Below are 20,568 nucleotides of genomic sequence, written 5' to 3'. Positions count from 1 at the left end.
CACCCTTGTCTCTAATCCCTGGCAAGCATGAAATTGTTATCCATTTCTAAAATTTTGTAATTTCAAAAATGTTCTATAAGCAGAATGGCTCAGTATATATAAAATCTTTGGGATTGGTTTTGTCCCTCAGCCTCCCTCTCTGGAGATCCATTCGACTTGTGTGGACCAGCCCTCACTGGCTGAGCATCCACCCATGAACCAAGAGGTCGTGGTTCCATTCCCAGTCAGGGCACATGCCTGGGTTTCAGGCTCGGTCTCCAGTAGGGGGCTTGCAAGAGGCAGCTGATTGATGATTCTCTCTCATTATTGATGTTTCTCTCTCTCCCCCTCTCCCTTCTTCTCTCTGAAATCATTTAAAACAGAAAAAAAAATTGTGTGGACCAATAGCTCAGTCCTGTGCACAGCTGAGCAGCAGTTCAAGCCCTTGGCCCACTGGAGGACATTCAGTTGGTTCCAGTCTGTCTATTACAGGCTTTGCGTGAACATAAGTTTCTATTTCTGTGAGACCAATGCCCAAGAATGCAATCACTAGACTGTAGTTGCAAGTCTTATAAGAAACTGCCAATCTGCTTTGCAGGGTGAATGTACCATTTTATACTCCCACCAGCAATGTATAAATGACCTAGTTTCTCTGACTTCTCACCAACTTTTTATGTTGTCATTATTTTTTATTTTAGCCAATCAGATAGGAGCATATATCTTATTGTGGTTTTAATGTGCATTCCCTTGATGTCTAATGATGTTAAAAATGATTTCATATGCTTATTTACTATCTTTATATTCTCTTTGGTGAAATGTGTTTTTATATCTTTTGCCCAAATTCTAATTGGATTGTTTTTGTTGTTTTGTTTTACTGCTGAGAAGTGAGTGTTCTTTATATATTATAGATACTTGTCCTTTATTGGATACATGGTTTACAAATATTTTCTGTCAGTCTGCCATTAATTTTTTTTTTCATTCTCTTAGCAGGATCTTTCACAGAACAAAAGTTTTACATTTGGATGAAATCTAATTTATCAAGCTTTCTTTTTATGGACTGTGCTTTTGGTGTCTGGTCTTAAGAATTTTTTGTCTAAGCCTAGATTATGAAGATTTTCTCCTATATTTTTCTAAAAGTTTTAAAATTTTACATTTAAATCTGTGACCCATTTTTAGTTAATTATTGTATAAGGTGTAATATTTGGTTGAGGTTTTTTTGTTGATTGGTTTATTTGTGTGTGGGGGGGAAGGGGGTCTGTTTTTTGCTTATGGAAGCCCAATTGCCCCAGAACCATTTGTCAAGAAAACTAACTTTTCTTCACTCAGCTGTTTTGCACCTTTGTCAAAATAAGCCAGGAATATGTGTGTGGGTTAGTTCCTGGGTTCTCTCCTGTTCCAACGCTCTATATGTCTATCCCTCCATCAATACCACACTACACTCTCTTGACTCCTGGAGCCATGAATATCTTGAAATAGGGTAGAAAGATTCTTCAAAATTTATTTTTCTTTGTCAACATAGTTTTAGCTATTCTAAGGCCCATGCCTTTAAAAATAAATTTTAGAAAAGTTTGTCTATGCCTACAAAAACCTTGCTGGAATCTAATTAATGTTTTAAATACTATAACTCTTTCTCACTCTGAATTTTTTTACTGAAATTATTGTCAAAGTTCAGTTTGGATTTGTTCAAGTTTCTTTTTCTCCAAGTGCTAACATGCATTCACCCGACTAATTGTATTGAGCACCTGCTATGTGCCAAGAACTGAGCAGGTCATTTGAGATGCAAACATAAAAATGCATGTTCACTTCCATGGCTGCATGGCTCTGTTGGTTGGAGAGTCATCCTCTACACCAAAAGGTTGCGGGTTGGATTCCCAGTCAGGGCACATACCTAGGTTGCAGGATCAATGCATTCTGGTTTGGGGTATGTATGGGAGGCAACCGTTGGATGTTTTTCACATCAATGTTTCTCTCTCTCTAAAAATCAAATCAATAAACATATCCCCAGGTGAGGGTAACAATTTTTTTTTTTAAAAAAAAAGCATGCTCACTTTCTTCAAGGAATGAAATGCAAGGTTTTGAGGTGATTGCTAACTCAGAAATTTATTTTAAAAACTAAATGTTTTTTCAAGTGTGCATATCAATTGGGCCCTAAAATTGAACATACAAATTAGATGGTACCTTATACAAGAGAGCCAGGGTCCCTGAGGAGTGATCTAATTTGCCTTAATTATTTGTGGTCCATGCTGCTCAGGGGCAGAGGAGTTTCCAAAGGGGAAGCGGGGCTGAAATGTAAACAAGTATCCCCAACATTTTGCTGTTTCTGTCCCTCAACATGCAGCTATGCCTTTTACAAGTAAAGGCAAATAACCAAGAGCAAGCAATTCATTCATTTATTCACTTAATCAATTTTTGTCTAGTGCCCAGGACTTGTAGCTCTTAAAGTCAAGGGTGGGACTGGATCAGAGAACCATCACAGACGGACACCAGCAGCTCTGGGCTCCAAGGAGAAGGGGTGAATGAGAAGCATGGAGAAGGAGCTGATGGTGGGAAGCAACTTGCAGAGGCTGAAAGTAGGAGGGAATGTGGCTGTAGTTGGAAGGGCAAGAGGGCCGGGTTACCCGGAGCAGAGAGTAGGGGGCAGCCGCTGGACAGCTGGGGGCAGAAGCAAGCCCCAGACTGGGCGTTGGAAGCTTGGTGGTTCCCAGGAAATAATGCCCTTCTTTCAGCCTGGCTCTGAGCAGTTTGCGGAACAGAATGACCCACAGAGACCATGTAATCATGGGATGAGGCCTGGCTGCAGGACTTGGCCTCAGGGCCTCTTCCTCTATGCAAGGCCTTTAAGCAGATTTGTATTTGAAGTTCCGGATCTCTCAGGCTGCAGTGGGGAGAATGAGGGTAGAGAGGGAATTGGTTCTAGAAAGAGCTACGGGGCCAAAAGGGCACGGCCTTTTATTCTGAGACAGAGGAGGTGTGAGGGGGCCTTCCCGCCACAAGCCTGGAGTCCTACTCCCTCGCCCCTGCCTCTCTTTTCTTTACCTTTCCAGGCCATGTTCTGCCCTTCTTCTTGCCTTTTTTTTTTTTCCTGTCTTCCCACAGCCCTTCTTTCTAATCTTGATTTGAATTCGTAAAATATGTTTACTATGATGTAAACAGAAGGTGCAGAATTCCACACAGAATGAAGGAGTCTCTCTCTCTCTCTCTCTCTCTCTCTCTCTCTCTCTCTCACACACACACACACACACACACACACACACACACACGCATGCGTGCAGGTGGCCCACTGGAGGCCCTTCTCTTCCAGGGGGGCTTCCGTGTACTGTCCATGAACAGAGGAGTGGCCAGGCCCCCACACCCTGCCCAGGAAACCTGTCTCTTCCTTCCATGCTTTGAATAATGCCAGCAGGACATGCCCACAAGTGACTATCAGTTTAAAGGTCCAGGCTGCAGGCCCAGGACACTGTTTATGTTTTTTGAAGGGTGAGGTAATAGAGGGAGGAAGAAAGAGATGAAGACGAAGAAAGAAGAGATAAAAAAATTCTTAAGGATTTTTAAAAAGAAAGAACTCCTTAATTAGCAGATCACACTTCTGTCTTAGGACACTCCTTTTAAATGCCGTACTTAAGTCCTATTTTAATTTTCAAGACATAAAATATTTCACACAACAGAAATAAGCAGGATAACATAGTCCCAAGTCGTTATCATTCAAACTTAATAACCATTACCACTTTTGTCCTTTATTTCACATATATTTCTCAGAAATGAAATATCACTAATGCAGCTGACCCCCCTTCCCAGCCCCCTCCTTAGGGACCCTCAGGGTGCTGAAGAGGGGAGAGGGTCCTTCTACTTCTTACTACAGCGCTGACCCGTGCCTGCAAATAGCACAGCATTTTTGTACAACTCCATCGTCAGCACCATCATCTCTGCATCTTTTTTTTTCAATTATTATTTTTCCCACCCAAATTTACACTCTAAGGACTTACTGGCCTTGAAGAAGAGGAGCTACCGCCCTCACCTTCGGCCCCAGGGAACATTCTGTTCCACGAAAAATGCCCGATTCTTTACCCAGGCCTCTCCTGATTGCCATTCAGAAAGTGTCCAGTCTTGCACTTTGCAAACAATGCTGCACGCGCTGTGCCTGGCATTTTCTCTGAGGTGGACAATGAGCCCAGGAGTTGCAGGGTGACAGGATGTGGGCATCGTCTGCTCTTTCGTTGGCCATCACGTGCCTTCCTAACTTCTTTGTGGCCATTTAAGCAGCAGTGCGGGAGCTGCCCGGCTCCGCACAGCCCTCCCTGGCTGGTGTCACCCAGGGGCGGCCAGTGGCATCTTCTGTGCCGTCTGGAGATCTCCCCATCACTAGTGAGTGTGCGCAGCTTTGGTAGGTGCTTTGTCGTCCTCCTGGGCGCAGAGGGTCTGTGCCTGTCCCTGACCCATTTTCCACTGGGTGTCTTGTCTTCACCAACTGACTGTCAGGATGCTTCGCAATTCTGCACAGTCTCCGTCACTTATAAGTGCTGCCCAGACCTTCTCTCAGAATCTGTGTCTGTGACTTATTTTCTCTTCAACTTAAGTTTTTACTTTTAATACGATCAAAATTTGCCAAATTTTTCTTTCTGCCTTCCCTCCAGTTCTTAAAAAGGAAATAAAAAAAAAAAGACCACCCTTTGCTTACCTACACATTCCCGGCGTGTCGAGAGTGTGCCCGGAGTTCCGCAGGGGCAGAGGCGGCCAGTGCGCGGGCCCCAGGCTGCGGAATTGGTCTGGGGGACACGCACCACATGTGGGTTAGCCGAAGGGCGCGAAGCGGGGCCTCGGACGAACGCTCCAGCGAGCCTCGCTCGCTCGATACAAGGAATTGCCCAAGGGCTGGAGGAGACCTTCCTTCTCCAGTGTTTTCTGGGAGCGAGGAGTCCTACGTGCTCCGGCCGGGCGCGAGCGGCCTCCCGCGGCCTCGGGGCCCTCGGGCCCTCCCGCCCCAACGGGAGTGCGCGCTGGCGTCTGAACGCGGAGTGCGGAGCGCGGGCGCCGCTGCCGAGGGGCAGGGGGCGGAGGTGAGCTAAGTTCTTCCGAAGCCTGTCTTGCAGAAATACTAAAAAAAAAAAAAACACACACACAAAAACAACCACGCAAAACCCTGACAACTCTTCATCTGTTTCCACTCGCCCGGAATAGCTGCAGCGGCGCCGCGCGGGCCTCTCCGGGAAGCGAGCGCGCGCCCGCGTCGGGGTGAGGGTCCGGGCTCGCCCCGCGTGGGGCCGTCGGGGTGAAAAGGCGGCGCGCTTCCAACTCCTCTCCTGCCAAACCGCCGCGGAGGAAGAGCCGGGCGCTCGGGTCTTCGCTACTGTGGAAGCGCGTGACTCCGATCCCTTAAAGAGCTCGGGCCTGTCCAGTCCCCGGCCGCCCCCCTTTCTCCCTCCCCTGGCGCCCCGGGGCCGCGGGCGCGGGCAGGGCACACTCGGCCCCGGAGCCCGGGGTCAGGGCCTGTGGGGCCGGCGCGGCCCGGGGAGCTCCGCTAAGGGGTGAGGAGAGGAGGGGCGGGGGAGGGCAGAGAAGTGGGAGTCAGAAAGAGACAGCGTCCCCCAGACGCCCAGAAAAGGCCAGGTGGGGCTGAGCCGGGCGCAGCGGGCAGGGAACCTTCTGGATGCACGTCGGGGGCGCATTTTCAGAGGAGAGGGTGGGAGTTGTGCTGCCCGCGAAAGGAAACCGGGAGGGACAAGTCAGCGAGGAGAGACTTCGAAATAATGACGAGCTGGAGTCAGTTAAGTGGGGAGGAGCCCAGGAAGCGTGAACGAGGGTCTTAGAGAGCCGAGGAGCGCGCCCGCCGTCCAGCGCGCGCCACGGCCCGGGCCTCCCGGCCGCCGGGTCCCTCCGAGCGGCCCGCGGCACTGCCCGGAGGGCCCAGGCCTCCGGCCCTTCTAAAAACACTGCGCTGGGCTCCCCTTCAGGGTTCCAGGAGAAAACCGGGGGATCCTCAGCCTGTGCGGGGTCCCCTCTGTGCGAGTTTCCCAGGCGCACGTAGCAGCACCTGAAGCGAGTTTAGGCTCTGAGAACACCGCTGCATTCGAAACCCTAAAAATATGCTCCAGGATTGCCAAGGGGGTGAAACACCACGCTTGAACGATACTTTTCACTTTGACTTAAAATTTTGTACAATTTGTAACGACGTACTTCTGTTGTTGTTTTTTGTTTTTGTTTTTTTAAAAAAGAAGAAATAAAGGAAAGGAAATTGCAGAACCACACTTCTCGCGCCCCGGTCTTGTCTCGTTCTTGCTGACACTCCCTCTGCAAACAGCCGGAGGTCCTGGGACCGGAGGGGCCTTCGCGAGGAATACAATAGGAATATGTTTTGATACATTGAAATTAGTCACATTTTAAATGTTATCTCATGAAGGGGAGCGCATGTGAAATCTATATATTAACCTTAATTGACAAAAAAAAAAAATTACACGCCCCAAAATATTCACCCAACTCTGTTACAAAGTCCAGCGAAGTTTGGGGTAACAAGACGCAACGAGGAAAAGGCAGTGTGCGGAGCGCGTTTATTGCAGTGCCTGATGTACTAGTTAAGCTTCCCCGAATTAAACCTACGTGGGCAGGGGTAGGTCGTGCGCCAGAGTCCCGCGCCCGCCGCCCGTCGGTGGCCTGGGACGCTGCCGGGGCCACCTCCGCGGGGACAAGGCCGCAGCCGCGGGCCACAGCGCCCCCTCGCCGCCCGTGCGCACGACTTCGGGCCCGCGCCGCTCCGACCTGCCCGCGGCCCGAGAGCCGGGAAGGGCCGCGTCTGCCGAGCGCCTGGGCCCGCGGCTGCCGCTTTCCCGGTGAGCCCTGGAGTCCGGGCCGCGTGTCTGGCGTTTCTGAGCGCTTGGCCTCGCGGGGAACCCGGCTTCTCGAAACGCACACGTCCACGCCGCCTTGTTCTAAATGCAGCGGCCACTGTGGGTACAAGAAACAAAAAAAAAAAATGCACCCAGAGCCCACAGCAAATCTGGAAGTGCAAATGGCCCATGCAATTGCTGCAAGCGCTCGCGCTGTCCAGGCAGTCCCTCGGTTTGCCTTTAGTGCCTGTCCATTTTTCCCCATTCCATCTCCGAAGGCAACTGTAAAGCAGCAGAAGCCAAGTACCAGACCCTCCCAGGCTCTCCGCCCGCCCTGACACCCCTCGGAGCCCATACGCGAGGCGTCCAGGCTCCTACTCCCCGGGAGCGATGCTCCCCGCAGTGACCCGACGCGCGGTTCGAGCGAGACCAGGCCACCCTCACAGGTGGCCGCGCGAGGAGCCACTGCGCCGGGCCTCGGCACTGGCCGCATGTCTTTTCGAAGGATGTTTCAGAAAGAAGGCCAAGCCAACTTTAATCTAAGAAAGGGAAAAGTGATTTTACAAAATCAGGGAGCTTTAAATCGAAACGGAGTTATATATTCCAGTAACAATGCAGACCGTGAGTTTTAATGTCTCTGCGTAGGCATTTTAATTTGCTACAGTCACTACCAATAAAAACGGCATGTAGTGCGATTCGACTGTTTAATAGTGCAAGGTAGACGGTTTTTATTAGTAGCAGGCAGCAGTATGGAAAATTTAGATTTCAGTGGAGTAGTGTAATTGCTGGGGGAAAAGCACACTCAGGAAGAGGCTGTCCTTAGAATCGGCACCGAGCAGAGAGGGAGCAGGCAGTGTTTCTGCAGGCACCCTGGGACACGGGGAGACCCTCCAAAGCCACGTGCACTTGTCTAGTTGGATACTTAATTGATGTCAACATCGAGTGTATTCCCAGCCTAGGCTCCTGCTCCAAACTGGGGATGTTTTTGTAATAATTCGCTGTTTTCTTTTCTGCCCCCGGCAGAGACAGGAGGGGGGAGAGGGAGGGCGAGGCGCGGGGCCCAGCCCCAAATGCTAATGAACCACAGCAGGAGTTGGTCTTTAGAAATGGAAATTCTCGAGGCCCGTGCTGCTCAGAGATAAAAAGTTAGACCTGATTTTTTTTCCCTTAAACTATTTAATTGGAAGTGAACCGAATGACTGCAATCTGATCTGTGGCTGCCTGAGCTTGCCGACTCATGGAAGGCTTCTTCCTGGTCGAATTCCCTCCAGAAAGACCAAAAATGTCATAGATCCAGTCGCGGGCATGCTCCACGGGCGGCTGGGGCCTCTCCCCTGCTCTCTTTCTCTCCTTTTTCACTCTGCAATAATTAATGTAACATATCGGCCCTGCACTGAACTCGGAGGCCCCACTTGGGGTAGAAGCGTGGTTGGACAGCCCCTGCTGGGTTCTTGCAGCGGTCCAAAGTGCGTGGGGAGTGGTGTGTGTGGAGGAGAGTGTGGGGGGGGGGGTGGGTGGTGTGTGGTGCTAGGGGTCAAAGTAAAGACTGATACAGGGGCAAGGCTGTGGTTTGTAAGGATAGTGGTGGGGGCGCAATGGGGGCTGGGGTGGGAGAGCTGAAGAAGTAGGAAGGAGTTGGGGCTAGCGTGGGAAGGTGGCTGGTGTCACTGCCTGGACCGAACCTACCAGGAGCGACAAGCCTGCAGGCCAAGGAGGACGATTCGCAACTGGCTTCCTCGGACGGTCCAACTCCGCCTGTGCCTTGCAGATTCCGCGGGACACCAGGCCGGCGGCTGGAGCCTCGCGATTCTGCGCTGCAGCCTGGATCTCACCCGTGCGCTCCGACTCCTACGAATTCTCGATAAAGGAGAATGTTGCCAGAGCTGCGGAGCCAACAGGGCGGGGGGGGGGGGGCAAAGAGGGAGTAGGGAGCTGTAGGCCCGAGCTCCCGCCTGAGGTGTTCTCCCCCTACAGGTCACCCACTGGAGACGGTCTCGCAGGAAGAGGCACCTGTTGGGTGGGCGCCGCCATTCAGGCCTGCGGAGCCCCTTCGGTGATTCCCGGCCCCCTGCTCTGCGGCACCCGGCGGGGGAGGGACGGGGAACGGGGGCTTTCGGGGGCTGGGGTCCCGGGCTCCGTAGCTAAGCATCTGTCCTCTAAGCTCCGGAAGGCGCCTCCGAGCCGCGCGTTACCTGAGCTCCCTGCACTGCCGACTGCTCCCGAGCCGCCAGTCCTTAGCTTTCTCCCTCCTTCCTGGGGGCCGGCAGGGCTCCCCGCGCGTCAGAGGCGGTCTGTCCGTCCAGTGACAGTCACTCCCCTCAGTGTCTTACAACACAAATGCGAAAGGAAACCGAAGTTATTAAGACAAAATAAAACCCCTTTGAGGATGAAGCACTGGCAGCATGTGCTCAAACGTTCCCGACCTCGGGACGTGCTAACACCCAGGGACCCCGGGCTCCGCCACGGGCTTCGGGGCAGAAGGCTCACCTCTAGGTTTCCCGGCAGTTCGCGGCGAAGGCGCCCCGGATCCGGGTCGCGCGGGGACATGCTTGGCGGCGCGGGGCAGGCGACCAGACGCGAGGCCAAGCGGGGCGCCTCCCACAGTGAGGCGGAGGAGACCCGGGAAGGTGGAAGCGAGAGCCGCGCACGCCACCCCCAGGAGGACCCGGGCCGCGGTGCCCCCATCCCGCGCCCCCCATCACCCTGTAAGCTGTCGGCGGGGCTGGGGTAAGAAGGGTGGCTGGGGCGGGAGTTGGCGGGGGGCGGCTGGGAGTAGGTGCGAGGGGCAGTGGGTGCGCGCCGGGGCGCGCTGCTCGGCCCCGCCGGCTTGCGGGGCCGCGGGCCGCGGGCTGGGGCTGCGCGAGAGGCGACTGCGCCACAAAAGCTTTCGAGTCCCTCCCTCCTCCTTTCCCCCGCTCCCGCCTCCCGCTCCTCCGCGGTCCCCTCTCCTCCCCTCCCCGCGCCCAGCTCCTCCCCCAGCTGCGGCTGGGCAGCTGGAGCGGGCGGAGCGGGCGGAGCCGGGGAGGGGGCGGGCGCCAGCATATGCAGATGAGCGCGTGACGGACAGCTCGGCGTTCCAATGTCCCTCGGAAACTCGAGCGCTCCTTCCTCAACTCCTCACTCCCGACTTCAGACTCCCCCAAACCCCGACCGCCGGCCTGGCGCGCGGCTGCGCCCCTCCGCTCCGCGCTGCAGCCGCCACTGCCTCCTCTGCCGCCGTCCCGCCGCTCCTCCGGCCTGCGGGCCGCCCGGGCTAGTGCGCGGGCCGGCCTGCCTCGGCCCCGCGGCCCCCGCGCCCTTCGCCGCGCCGCGCCGCGCCCCGGCCGGGCGTGGATGGAGGGCGCCGTGAGCCCTGCCCGCTGCTCCGCGTGACGCGGGCCCCGCGCCCACCATGTCCTACCCGCAGGGCTACCTGTACCAGGCTCCCGGCTCGCTGGCGCTTTACTCGTGCCCGGCGTACGGCGCGTCGGCACTGGCGGCGCCGCGCAGCGAGGAGCTGGCGCGCTCGGCGTCGGGTTCCGCGTTCAGTCCTTACCCGGGCTCGGCGGCCTTCACGGCACAGGCGGCCACTGGCTTCGGCAGCCCGCTGCAGTACTCGGCCGACGCCGCCGCCGCCGCCGCCGGCTTCCCGTCCTACATGGTAACCGCACGGGCGGGCGGGGACGCGGGACACTCAGGCGTGGGGACCCTGCTTTGGGCGCAGGAGGAGCGGGCCCGGGGGTCTGCGAGCAGGGGTGCGGGGAACTTGCGGCGGGCTGTGGTTCCGGAGCGCGGACTCGGGCCGCCGCGCCGCTGGCGGGATAAGAGGCCAGGGTGAGTGTAAACGCGGCCGGCCGGGACCCGCGCCCCGCGTCCCGCGCCGCTTCCCTACGTCTATCGGGGTAATTTTCCCAAAGAGCCTGCAAGTGCGCCTAAGCTGGTATTGGGATCTGTTGTGCGTTGTCCTTAGTTCAAGCACCGAAGCTTGGCGAGGGGTCTATGGCAGGCTCAGGGCTCGCTTCCTTTGGCGCGGGGAGCGAGGGTCGGCGCCACTAGGACCTCCAGGGCGGCTGCGGGGACTTAGCAGTTACTTGAGGAGCTTGCGGAGGTCACCGGGTTGGGGGAGGGAGCGAAGTACTCGCCAGGGGCTCTGGGGCCCGGCCCTGCCAGCCTTGGTCTGGTTCTTAATCTGTCCCGCAGGCAGTGCTTTCGAAAAACGTGTCGATGGGTCTCTGGCCCGCCAAATACCTTCCCGGTCCCCTGGGCACTGAAAGCAGCTCCTGCTCTTGGACCCGGGCTCGGCCTGTGCGCCTCGGGTCTGCTGCTGGGCCCGGCGGCGGTGGCGGCGGAGCTCGTTTCGGGCGATCGAGGCACTTAGGGGGTTGTCGACACTGCCCGCCCTCGGTGGAATTCCAGGGCTGCGACAGAGTAGCTGGGGCCTTGCTGAAGGCAGCAAAGGCTTCGAATTTAAACGTTAAAGGCTGAATTAAAATGCTAATTACCGCGTATTTGAAGAATTCGAAACGGTGACTGGCTTCTGAGTTGCAAATTGGATTTGCTGAGCTTTCGAGCGGTGAATAGCGGAGCCAGGGGCTCGGGGTGATTTTTTAACCATATAAGGGCGGGGTAGGGGGAGTGGGGGGGGCGCAGCGCTTGAGAATCCAGAGAAATTTAGTTATCAAGAAACTACCTTCGTTCGTGCTCGCGCGCCTACGTGTTTGCGTGCGCCTCTACTCGCGGCCCAGGGATTTTGCAGAGGAAGATATGCCATTTTCAGATCGCGAGATAGTTCAAAACATTCGGGAGTAAAACTGCAGCGCCTTCCGCGATCCGCAGCTGGCTTTAATACCCCGCTGCGTTTTGTTTTGTGTTTTGTTCTGTTTCCCTTCGTTTCTGCTCTGCTGCTGCGGGAAGCGCGGCTCCACCGTGGGAGGCTCGCCGTGGGAAAGGCGGCCGCCGGCTGGCCGAGGGGGTTGCCTTTGGGCGGCTGCCCGGCAGGTCCTCGCGCACCCCACTCACAGGGCTCTCGTTGGTTGCAGGGCGCGCCCTACGACGCGCACACGACGGGGATGACGGGCGCCATCAGCTACCACCCGTATGGCAGCGCGGCCTACCCGTACCAGCTCAACGACCCCGCGTACCGCAAGAACGCCACTCGGGACGCCACGGCCACGCTCAAGGCCTGGCTCAACGAGCACCGCAAGAACCCCTACCCCACCAAGGGCGAGAAGATCATGCTGGCCATCATCACCAAGATGACCCTCACGCAGGTCTCCACCTGGTTCGCCAACGCGCGCCGGCGCCTCAAGAAGGAGAACAAGATGACGTGGGCCCCGCGGAACAAGAGCGAAGACGAAGACGAGGAGGAGGGCGACGGGGCCCGCGGCAAGGCGGGCCTGGACAAGGCGCATGACGGCACGGAGGCGCCGGCCGACGACGAAGGTGAGCGGGGCCTCCGCCGGCTGCAGGGCGCGGGGACTTTTCTTACCAGGCGGGCCCGGAGCCGAGGGAGGGAGGACGCTGCCGGCCCCAGAGCCGCGGCTCCAGCCTGGAGCCCCTGCCACCTGGCCACGGGTGGGCCCGGCAGCTAGTGGGCGGAGCGCTCCCCCCGGGCGCGCCCCAGGGCGGCCGCGCTCCCCCGAGGCCTCGGCGGGCTCTGGGCGGAGGGGAGGGACCTTAGGGGGAGGGCCTGGTATCTGGCGACGCGGGGCAGAGGGGCCCCAGGTGCCCGGGCTGCCCCGCACGCCACCGACGGCGCCCGCCTCCCCGCAGGGATCAGCCTGCACGTCGACTCGCTCACGGACCACTCCTGCTCGGCCGAGTCCGACGGGGAGAAGCTGCCGTGTCACGCCGGGGACCCCTTGTGCGAATCCGGCTCCGAGTGCAAGGATAAATACGACGACCTGGAGGAAGACGACGACGACGAGGAGGAGGAGGGCGAGCGGGACCTGGCGCCCTCCAAGGCCGTGACCTCGTCGCCGCTCACCGGCGTGGAGGCGCCGTTGCTGAGCCCCCCGCCCGAGACCGCGCCCCGCGGCGGCGGCGGCGGCGGCAAGACCGCCCTGGGCAGCCGGACGTCTCCGGGCGCTCCGCAGCCCGCCAGCAAGCCCAAGCTGTGGTCTCTGGCGGAGATCGCCACGTCGGACCTCAAGCAGCCGAGCCTGGGCCCGGGCTGCGCGCCGCCGGGGCTGCCCTCGGCCGCGGCTCCCGCCTCCTCCGGGGCGCCGCCGGGCGGCTCTCCCTACCCCGCGTCGCCGCTGCTCGGCCGCCACCTCTACTACACGTCGCCCTTCTATGGCAACTACACAAACTACGGGAACTTGAACGCGGCGCTGCAGGGCCAGGGGCTCCTGCGCTACAACGCGGCGGCCTCCGGCCCGGGAGAGGCGCTGCACGCGGCGCCCAAGGCAGCCAGCGACGCGGGCAAGGCAGGCGCGCATCCGCTGGAGCCGCACTACCGGCCCCCGGGCGGCGGCTACGAGCCCAAGAAAGGTAGGCTGCTGGGGCCGCGGGTCCTCTGGGAGGGACGGCCATCGCCCCGTTAGGCAGCACTGCCGGGAAGGGGCCGGGAGACCCGTGGGTGTGCGGGAGAAACCTTTGTCACTTAAGAGGAGAAACGGAAAAAGACCACGCGCACCAACCACCCTTTGACTAAAAGTTAGGAGGGAAGCAAATGATGACACTAAAAAGAGGTGGGAAGGGCCAGGCGGCCCTTGCCTTGCAAGGAGACCTCCCTCCCTGTTTTTTCCTATTTACTTACTTATTATGATGGCCATCATCGTCGTGGCAGTTTTCGTTTGGCAAACGGAGACTGCCACGAAATGCAAATTATAGTTTGTCTCCCCGCTGACTGAGCTCCAGCTTCAGTGTGTTGTTAATAGAGTCTCTCCTCCTGCCTTTGGCTGGAAGGAAACAAAACGTTCCAGTTATTCCCAGAGGCCTTAGTTCTTCAAAATAGAAAAACAGAGCCCTTTTTTCCCCCTTTCTTTCCCTTTCTCTCTGTTGCCTCTGTTGCTCATAATTCAGGCTTGAGCTGATAAGACCTGTAAAAGGAGCTCAAGGGAGTAAGAAAATGAGAACTCAGAAAGGTGACCAAAATCTGTCTACGACACAGAGTGGTGGACGGTCAGGTCCACCTTACTGTTTGCCCCATGCAGGGAGCAAGCATTCCTGGGTGTGCGGGCTGGTGGCTGTGCTGCTGTCTGGGAGATAGATGGCTATGGGTTGGTTCTGACTAACTGCCCCCTCCCCTGACAGATGCCAGTGAGGGCTGCACCGTGGTTGGTGGGGGCATCCAGTCCTACCTATAGAAGGGCCATGCACAGCAATGCAAGTAAGTGGGCCCCCTGGTGTTTCCGCCCACCTTGGGGGAGCCTCCCTGTACCAATTGCTCTGTAAACTTGCTTAATGTCTATTTCTTGCTTCTTGCCATGGGGTCTGAAGACAGCCTTGCAATCTTCTTGGTCTTTTTTTCCTTTAAGTGGGAGAGGATTTGTTCTCTTTTGTAGAGTCCCTCTTTTTTTGCTCAAGTTCTGCTTTGAAGAATCACTCCTTTAACTGGAATGAATATATATACATACACACTCATATATATATATATATATATATAGATGATATAGATATAGATATAGATATGTAGATATACTTTTTTTCCCCTCAATCTGGGAATTCGTGTGCAATATGGAGTGTTTTTGCTCCACTAGACATGGAATAGACACTTGCTTTGATGAGCTAGTGTTACTGAAACTTGGTATCAGAAGCCTTTCTAGATGATGTTTGCATAGTAAGACAGAGACAAGAAGCACTCCTCTGTTAACAGGCCCACCCCCCTGTGTCCAGATGGACTTGATAGGACCCTGCAGATCCTCTGGCTCACAGCAGTACTTAAAAAAAAAAAAAAACACCTATTTTTATAAATAGGCAAAATTACTTAGTACACATCTTGAAGGTGGGAAAGAGGCCAAACCCTTTCAGATGACGCCTTTTTATAATTCGGTGATGTTGGTGTGGAACTGAAGGATTTGGGATGATTTGGTTTTTTCCTTGGTCCACAGGTAGGTGTCACAATTGCTTTGGAAAAAAAAAGTCAGCAGGCCATTCTTTCTTCCCAACTTCATAAATACACAGACGTAAAAAGCCGCTCTCTCACCCGGACCGCATCTTGTGCCACTGTAAAAGAAGGAGCCACAGAGCACTGTCAACCCAGACTAACTGAACAGACTTTTGTTGGATATACGTGAATTTGTTGGCATAGTATAGCTTCCCCAATGTATGTGTGACTTTTGAAAACAATCTTTTTTCTCAGGATATCTTGAATTGATCACTTCATTGCCACGGTATATATGCTATAGGTGTGATAGGATTTACTGTAAAATTTATTTGTAAAAGATGTACACAGTAGAAATAAAACGTGATTGAAGAACTTGAGTACTTAAAAAGTGGAAACAAATTTGATATTTATTTTTATAATGATATAAAGCTTCTAGTAATTTATGCAAGTTGTATTGCAATGGAATCTAAACTTTTTGTAAATAAATTCTGCCTGGTTTTTATTTGAACATTGCTGGTTATACAATCTTTGTTGGTTGTTTAACAATAATTCTTTACTAATTTATATCGTAAATTGTAAATAAAAACAGACTAGACTACAGCAATATGGTGTTTGGGGCTCCTTTTTCTTAAAAGAGTGATTTGGGTAGAGAGCCCCAGTGAGAGCCATCTCTCCCCCAGATGATCTGACCTCAGGCTTTTTAAAGATAATCTGTAAAATAATCTCCCCTTTCTGCTCATAAAAAGGGAGGCAGATGGAAGAGAAATAATCAGCAGGGAGAGACCTATGATTTTTAGATTATGTACACATGTATTGCGAGAAAATTAAAATTTTGTGCTCTGAATATGCAAAATAACTTGTTAGTGTAATTTTTTATTTTTATTTTTTAGCTTGACAAAATAAAATGACCTGACATCCCTGTGCTTTAGGATCCGTTTAATATTTATTTCTGATTCTGGCTTATTGAACCTCCTCAGTAAAGTAAACTGGAAAATTGTGGCAACATAGATAATAAAGAGCTACAACCCCCACCATAAATTACTGATGGAAATGATTATTTATTTTAAAGCCTGAATTATCCAAATTGGCATAGATTATTCAGATTTATTGAATGACTTCTTAACTCTCCTTTTCATATAACTCACATTAAACACAAGGCAAAAACTGGGAGGAGAGATTTATTTTCCTCTCAGTGACTCTCACCCTTACCCTGGGGGAAAAGAAAAGCTTAAACACCCTTAGACTATTGCCTCGTTAGTGTGTTACTCACTATCTAATTATAGGACAAGTCTAGAATTTGTAGGCAAGTAACATATTTCCTTTGATTAGTATCATAAAAGCAGGAAACCTGTCACTTTAATTTTCAGCAAAATTATATGGATATCCATATAATATAATTTCAGAAAAGAAATGAACAATCATTTATTTCCTCTGCAAAGATAAATTGAGTGAATATAACTTACGGTTATAAAACAAGAATAATAGCTCCTCAGATTGCCCTTTAATCAATCATACACTTATTTTTCAAGAGGTTCATCTATTTTATTCCGTGATTAATAATGCTGCAGCATGAGCACATTATTGCATCCCAGCGGGGGACGTCCCGGGTGCTTTTAGCTGCTTTGGAATGGTCAGTTGGGGTTCATTATGGGCTGATATTGAACAATTTATAAAATCTTGTCTAAACATCTGCCAGCTCAGATAGGCCCATGTGTCTGAGGATGGGAAATTGCTGGACCGGTTGATATTGACAAACGGATCTCTCTCCAGTGGCTTTTTGTGCCTTGGAAATTAGTGGCCTCTTGCTGGGGGTCTTGTTAGAAAGGGTATTTGAAAGTAATCTTAGGTACTTGAGGCAAAGCCAGAGGGCTGTGAACTGGACACAGAGTGGGGCGGTGGGGAGGAGCGGCTGTGGTTTGTGGAGAAAAGGAACAGATTCAGTTTTCGGTTTTCTATGGCTTCTTAGGTATTTTGTTAGTTTTGGATATATAACCATTTGGATGTCAGACTTAAAGTGAATCTTTGGGAGAGAGAACTACTTTTCTCTCCTTCTTGCCTCCCCTCGCAATAGATGAGGAAAGGTTTGGAGCTGCGCTCTCTCTCAGGGACAGGAAGGTTGTTGACGTGGGAGCCTGGCCACTGGGGCGGTGTGTCTGGAGGAAATAAATGCTAGCCTGTGGAAGTAGAAGGGAGCTGGGAGCTTCTTTTGCCTGTTTTTGTTCTTAGACATAAAACCTCACAGAATTTCTGTGAAGATAATGATCCCCCCCCCCCCCCCGCAGATAGCATTTTAGATTACAATATGAAGCTGATGAGCAGTTTGCTTTTATTAGTATTAGCCATATTTCCTAAAGCAGCGGGGAACACAACGCACATGGCAGCAATATCTCTGTTATATGTAATATTCTAATTTGAGTATTTTGAAGACTTCAGTGGGAAGGATGAAAGTTAACAATATTTAACAAGTTAAACACTGAAAGACCATACACCCTAATTAAGATACAGCACAGAAGACACTCCATCTCTTAAAGTGTAGAGTGTGCGAGTAGAAAACCCAAGCAAAAATTGATCTCGGTGCATATGTTCAGAAACTGAAGCCTGGATAAAAGCTGCCTCCCTTTGGAACAGAAGATTGTGTTACCTGGACATGTGATACATCCCCCCACACGGGCACACACCCCAGACAGACCCCAGTCTCAGGGACAACGTGCACCTTTCAATTGGTGAAAACTCATAGCAGCTCAGGAGATTAGCCCAGGCTAACGAATTTTCTTTGATGTTTATATGCCCAACAAATTATCAAAGATTTCCATAACTTACCCACCCTGCCTCCTGACCTGGATTTTCTTTCTGGAGAACTTGATTTTTAAATGTACACTAAGAACATAAAACCTGCAGGTGTTTAGAGGGATCTTTTTAAAGAAATGCAGAGTGATTTATGAGCTCTTCATGCAGATCTTTAGTGAAGATGGGGGTGCGTGAGGAGGTAGCTTTCATTGGGGAAGGAATTAATGGGGTCTAATTTTATTTTTGCTTTAAAATCTAATTAATTAAAAACAAAGTCGCCGGCCACAATAGCCCTGTGCAGTTGTACCCGGAGGCGGGCCCATGGGGCACCCGGAGCCACGCAAGCGGCTGGGTGCTGGCCTGGGCTCACCCCGGCTCTGTGGCCCCCATGCCCTTCGCGGTCCCGGGTTCATTAGAGCTGATTTATCGGAATTCGCGCTTTAATCTCAGGTGGGGCGGAGGCCGGGCCCGGTCGAGAGCACCCGGAGCGCTCGCCCGGCGGCCGCTGCCTCCCGGGCCCGTCAAATGTCAACATTTGTTCCCAATAAAAGAGTTATTGTTTCTGCAAAGCTGCCCAGCCACTGCCTTTGAAACTTGAAAAGAACTTCATCCACCTTTGTCTGATGCGAGGCGGGCGGGGCGGAGCGGAGGGCGAGGCCGGGGCCGGGCTGCGCCGCCTGGGGTCGGGGGGCCCTGCCTGCACCCCCTCGCGGGCCGCGGGAGCTCATTTCCTCGGTGAGGGCGGCCGGGTCTGCACCGGGCTGCGCTCTGCTCGCGTTTATCAGGTATCTGCGGACCGCTGTGCGAACCACTGCAAAAAGCCCCACGAGACAGGCATGCAGTGGCCGCGCGCAAAACCCTCGTGCGTTCTAGGGTCATTTAAAATTGCATTACATTACTTATTAAAGAGACTAAAAGTAAAGCGCACCTTTCGTTTTTCAACGTTTCATTATAAATGTGCCCTAAACTTCCACTGCTAGAGTTTAGGTAAACAGATATAAGTAATTAAAAAAGAAAAAAAAAAGAAAATAATTCCAAACCAATTTCTCTTTTCAGTCAGAGTCAACCCTTTTCAAATTTAAATGCAATACACAATGATTATGCACCGTATGGTTTTTCTTTAGGTATGCAGTGCATTGAAATCCCAAGGAAAACATTCATTTTAACTTCAAATTAAGGATATAAATAGATCTTTTAAATATGTGTTTTTAACTGCTTTTACAAAAAAAATAACATTTCAAATATTTTTAAAATGTGTTAACTCAAGAGGCAGTCTTGGGAACAACGTACGTTTGTGATACGTGGATATTTTAACACCATTTGAATTTCTACGAATCGCAAAGGAGACATGTCCCTTTGATGTATTTTCAAACCTTTATGTGACAAATCCCTACAGATATTTTAAAGGCTTATTATAAGGAGAAGTAATCTATGACAATATAATTTTCCAGTTGCTGAAAATTACTTTCTATTGGCCATAAAGAAAGCACACGCCAAGCCCTCCCCTTTGGTGTGGCTGGAACTCTAGGGAACTGGTATCCGATGATATTCGCTTGGACTTCAGCCGTTGGTGGGAGAGGGAGAAGAAACTTCTAACCCCACTTTTATGGTGCTAACACCCCGGCTTGCATGCTTCACCTGCAGCTCCTGCGAAGAGAAAGAGTTCCCACTGACACCTCCACCCCAACCCCCTACATACACAGATAGGCCTGTGTTCCCTCTCCTGAGGACAGAGCGCGCTCCCTCTTTCTAAGAAAGGTAGAAACTGAAGGTGTTATAAAGGAAGACTATACTGGTAATATAATAAAAACGAAATGAGTTATGAAATCTCTGTCATCTGTTCTTTGCAATCCCAGGTACAAGGAAAGAGGAAGAATGTTTTTGTTTGTTTGTTTAAGTCTGGCCCCAAGATAATAAGGAAAAGTTGTTTGGTTTTTTTAAGGTGTCCCGAAGTAACTTGGTTCTATAGGGAACTAAAGACAAAAGAAATCTAATATTCTTGAAGCGACCCTGAGGTATGGGGCTGCCTCCCAAGGGAGACAGAGTCTATCTCCATAGGACGTGCCCACAGGGAAGGAACGAAACAACGCCACACAAGCACATGCATCTTTGTAGGGAGATAAATTGACAATTTATCCTGTGTAACTCCTGATCAATTATTAATCTTGAGTGTCAACAACAGGGTTATAATTACCTTTGGTTATTTTAATATTTATTTTTTCATCTCTCTGATCCGGTAATTAGTTAATGCTCTTGAGTAATGAACCCGGAGACCAGGCCCTCTGGGCCCCTCCTTTTTGGTGACCTTTAGGGAAAACACTCCCGTTCGCCCCCCTGTTCTCAGACATCTCCCGCGTGCCTCCTTTCCACCACGGGGCACCTTTCCCTGCCATAAATAATGATTCCAGAGGAAAGGGAGAAATGACAAACAAATAGGGCACAGCTGGAATTAATAAGGCTGATCAAAGTTAGAGGGGCTGGGGCTGCTCGCGGCGGCGCAGGCCTGAGGTCCAGAAAGGTGCCAGCAGCTCTTGCCTTCCCCTCCAAGATCAAGAGAAAGGGCAAAGCGGACATTTAACCCCTGACTTCTATTGATACGGGAGGGGTGGGCCAGGGGGGACCCTGTTTTCGGGCCGCGCTAACTCCGGCGGGGCTGCGGGGCTGGCCGGGGGATGGGAAGGGCGCTGCGCTTTCGCCCGGCGCGGGAGCGGGGCCCGAGCGCATTCCTCTCCCGAACCCCACCTTCCGCCCGGAGCTGCGGGGAGGGGGTTCCTTGGCCCTGGACGGTTGGGAGGTGAGTTAGGAGGTTAGGTGGGGACCCATAGGTGGCCCTGGAGGCGGGGCAGCCGCTCGGTGCCGGAGAAGCGTGGAGGCGAGAGGCGGTGTCAGCCCGGGAGGCCGCTCCGCAGCGCGGGGAGAAGGCCAAGGCTGTCGCCGCTGTTGCCCCCGCGCCTT

The 20,568-nt window shown here is 52.7% G+C and overlaps 1 protein-coding gene and 1 long non-coding RNA gene across 3 annotated transcripts; one reads left to right on the top strand and one right to left on the bottom strand.

Annotated features, from left to right (window-relative positions):
* Positions 1 to 6,267: 6,267 nt before the first annotated feature.
* LOC308555199 lies at positions 6,268 to 9,632 on the bottom strand. Its single transcript, XR_013998512.1, has 4 exons — positions 9,285 to 9,632; positions 8,990 to 9,122; positions 8,484 to 8,680; positions 6,268 to 6,915 (listed from the first exon to the last, which is right to left on the bottom strand). It is a non-coding gene; the product is annotated as an uncharacterized lncRNA (long non-coding RNA).
* Positions 9,633 to 10,105: 473 nt separating this feature from the next.
* IRX2 (iroquois homeobox 2) lies at positions 10,106 to 15,861 on the top strand. Of its 2 annotated transcripts, XM_081133175.1 has the most exons (5): positions 10,106 to 10,437; positions 11,816 to 12,218; positions 12,549 to 13,268; positions 14,034 to 14,109; positions 14,831 to 15,861. In XM_081133175.1, exons 1-4 carry the CDS (start codon positions 10,189 to 10,191, stop codon positions 14,084 to 14,086), a joined length of 1,425 nt encoding a protein of 474 aa, XP_080989301.1. In that variant the 5' UTR covers positions 10,106 to 10,188; the 3' UTR covers positions 14,087 to 14,109; positions 14,831 to 15,861. The 2 variants fall into 2 exon arrangements, with proteins under 2 accessions (XP_080989301.1, XP_080989300.1); XM_081133174.1 differs by lacking the exon at positions 14,034 to 14,109 and having other exon boundaries at positions 14,831 to 15,428.
* Positions 15,862 to 20,568: the final 4,707 nt, after the last annotated feature.

The sequence above is a fragment of the Miniopterus schreibersii genome (genome assembly GCF_964146895.1).
Source record: "Miniopterus schreibersii genome assembly, chromosome: 3".
Lineage (NCBI taxonomy): Eukaryota > Metazoa > Chordata > Mammalia > Chiroptera > Miniopteridae > Miniopterus > Miniopterus schreibersii.
Note: the sequence above shows the minus strand (reverse complement) of the source record. Positions and strands in the feature narration are given on the sequence as shown.